This window comes from Pteropus vampyrus, unplaced genomic scaffold (assembly GCF_000151845.1).
Source record: "Pteropus vampyrus isolate Shadow unplaced genomic scaffold, Pvam_2.0 Scaffold50, whole genome shotgun sequence".
Lineage (NCBI taxonomy): Eukaryota > Metazoa > Chordata > Mammalia > Chiroptera > Pteropodidae > Pteropus > Pteropus vampyrus.
In genome coordinates, this window is record NW_011888831.1 from 8,034,353 (window position 1) to 8,036,961 (window position 2,609).

The 2,609-nt window shown below is 52.7% G+C and overlaps 1 protein-coding gene across 4 annotated transcripts in view; it reads left to right on the top strand.

Annotated features, from left to right (window-relative positions):
• The first annotated feature begins 1,322 nt into the window (after window positions 1–1,322).
• NF1 (neurofibromin 1) overlaps window positions 1,323–2,609 on the top strand; it is a 210,001-nt gene continuing 208,714 nt past the window's right edge. For 2 of the 4 annotated variants that reach the window (XM_023530595.1, XM_023530594.1), the window contains exon 1: window positions 1,323–1,761. In XM_023530595.1, coding sequence (XP_023386363.1) covers window positions 1,702–1,761 — 60 coding nt within the window. In that variant the 5' untranslated portion in view covers window positions 1,323–1,701. The remainder of the gene's footprint in view (window positions 1,762–2,609) is intronic. The other 2 variants (XM_011360010.2, XM_011360009.2) reach the window with 2 other exon arrangements.

Consider the following 2,609-nt stretch of genomic DNA (forward strand, 5'->3'; position numbering starts at 1 on the left):
ATCCAGACCCTGTCCTCTTGTTCTAGTGGAATGAAATATTAATTAATTTAATATGCATTTTGGACAATCACCAACCAGCAGAGATTGGAAACTTCTCTCACAGATATATCTCTCTGTACATAGGTTATGGGCTTTGTGGATTTTCTGTGGTAAAATTAAAATTCTAGTGTTGCTCTGCCTTATCACGCAGTATCCTTCTATATGGACTAACTGGCTGTTAATTTGTGTGTGCTCAGAATGTGTAAACTCATTTTAACATTAGCCTAAGTAGAGTTTATTGAGGAGGATAAACTTAAAAATAACTCATTCCAAAATCATATTGGATACATACATAGATCGTCCATTGTTTTGGGATATAATCCGCTTCACGGAAAACCATTGTGACCAATTCTACATGAAATCATTTCAATTCTGGTATTAGAGGTATAGAGAACACCTTTGTTTCAGGAGAGCTACAGTCTGTTTCTATTGTCTTTGGAGTCAAACCACCTGGGTTTGCATCCTGACTCTGCCACCTACCATCTCTGACTTCTGACAAATCACGGAACCTCTTGTGACCTATTCTCATCAGTTAGGTGAGAGTGATATCCTATTGGAAGATTTAAATGAGATGAACGTGATGAATTAATGCATGCAAAGCCCTTAAAGGCTTTTTGAGGGGGGTGAAACTTGAATCTATTATCAACTGTGTATAAGTTTTATTGTGTTCAGCCGAGGAAGTCTGCACTGAGATTCCACAGTCCGACTACTTTGACTGCCATTAGGTCTAGCACTGGGATTTAAGAGACCGTTAAAAAACAAAAAAACAAAAAAACAAAAAAAAACTAAATCGCTCTTGGCCTTACTTTTTCTTGTTTATCGGCAGTCTATAGTAGCTACGAAGGACCTAGAAACCTGAGGTTGTGTGCCTTATTTTTTGTGAAAGTTTAAGGCGGAGAGGGGCTCAGCACAGCCTCCCCAAATCCTCGCAGAAATCTGCGCGCTGCAAGAAATGTTAGCCCCAGGGCGCCCTAACTTCCAACACCCGGAGCAATCCAAACCCGGAGGCCGGCGGGGGTAGGAGGAACCTGGTGTGGCATTTGGGATGAGAACGGATGCTCCTGGGTCACCTCCGGCTTTCGCTGGCTGAACCCAGAGACTGAGTCTAGGTGAGCCCGGCGGCGATAAGGGACGCGCGCCTCCGGGCCCGGAGGAGTTAGGTGACGTCACCTCCAGGAGGACTCGCTTTCTCATTAATGAAAAGGGGCCGGCGCGGGCGCATGCGCATCAGGCCCCCTTCCCTCTCGCTTCCCCCTCCCCTTTCCCAGCCGCGCTCTCAATCTCTAGCTCGCTGGCTCTCCCTCTCCCCGGGCCGTGGAAAGGATCCCACTTCCGGTGGGGTGTCATGGCGGCGTCTCGGACTGTGATGGCTGTGGGGAGACGGCGCTAGTGGGGAGAGCGACCAAGAGGCCCCCTCCCCTCCCCGGGTCCCCCTTCCCCGTCCCCCTCCCCCCAGCCTCCTCGCCAACGCCCCCTTCCCCTCTTCCCCTCCCAGCTCGGCGCAGGCCCCCCATCCCCACCCCCGTGGGAACGTTCGGAGCCTTTACTCCTCAGACCCTCTCCTCGCCTGTTCCCTCACCTCAGCCCCCGCTCCCCGCCCTCTTCCCGGCCCTGGGCGCCGGCCGACCCGTCCCTCCGCCGCCCCCCGGCCGCGGGGAGGACATGGCTGCGCACAGGCCGGTGGAATGGGTCCAGGCCGTGGTCAGCCGCTTCGACGAGCAGGTAACGGGCCCGTGGCGGGCGAGAGGTGGGAGCGGAGTGGGGGTGGGGACGGAGTGGGTGAGGGGAGAAAGGAGCAGCCGCCTCCCCCGCGGCTGCCTCAGGCTCTGGAGGAAAGGAAGAGGGTATTAGTGGGGGTGGCCTAGGGGGAGGTGCGGGGAAGGAGGGGGCCGCTGGTAGCTCCAGCTCCCCTTCCCTCCCAAGTCGGGGACTGGGGCCTTTTCTCTGACTACCCCTCCGACTCTCCATCCTCTTTATCCCAGCTCACCCTCTTGCTATTAGGGATGGGTGACCTGGGGGCGCTTTCTGGGGCTCTCCATCTGGATTTAATCATTATTCCCCTTACTTTTTTTTTTCGAAACGGAGATGGGTAACTCTAGGGGTTTCTCTTTCCTCAGTGGAACTCCAAACTGGGGGTGAGTAACTGAAGGCACCCCAGTGTCGGTCTCGTGTACCCCCAATAGGAGCACGATAACATCCCGCCCCTCCCCCAGTTTCTTCAGCTTCCTCTCTTGGAGGGGGAAGAGTAGATGAAAGCAGGGAAAGCACAGGTTTTCCTACTTTCTGCTCCATCGTCTCAGCCTGCCCCTGGAGCTCCAGGTGCATACACACTGCATGGTTTTTTGATACCCTACACGGGCGTCCCCCCATATCCTGATGAGACAAGACTAGCTTTTACATTTCTGTTTGCAGTGGAAACCATGGTTCTTTTTCTCTCCTGCTTCTGAAATATTTTTCCTGTTTTTCCTCCCTTGATAATTGCAGTTTCTCCCTTTATTTTTACCAGCGGTCTGAGAATGTGAATATTGCTTTCTTGAGTGAGCTTCTTGGGGAGTAAGGGGAGAAGAGTG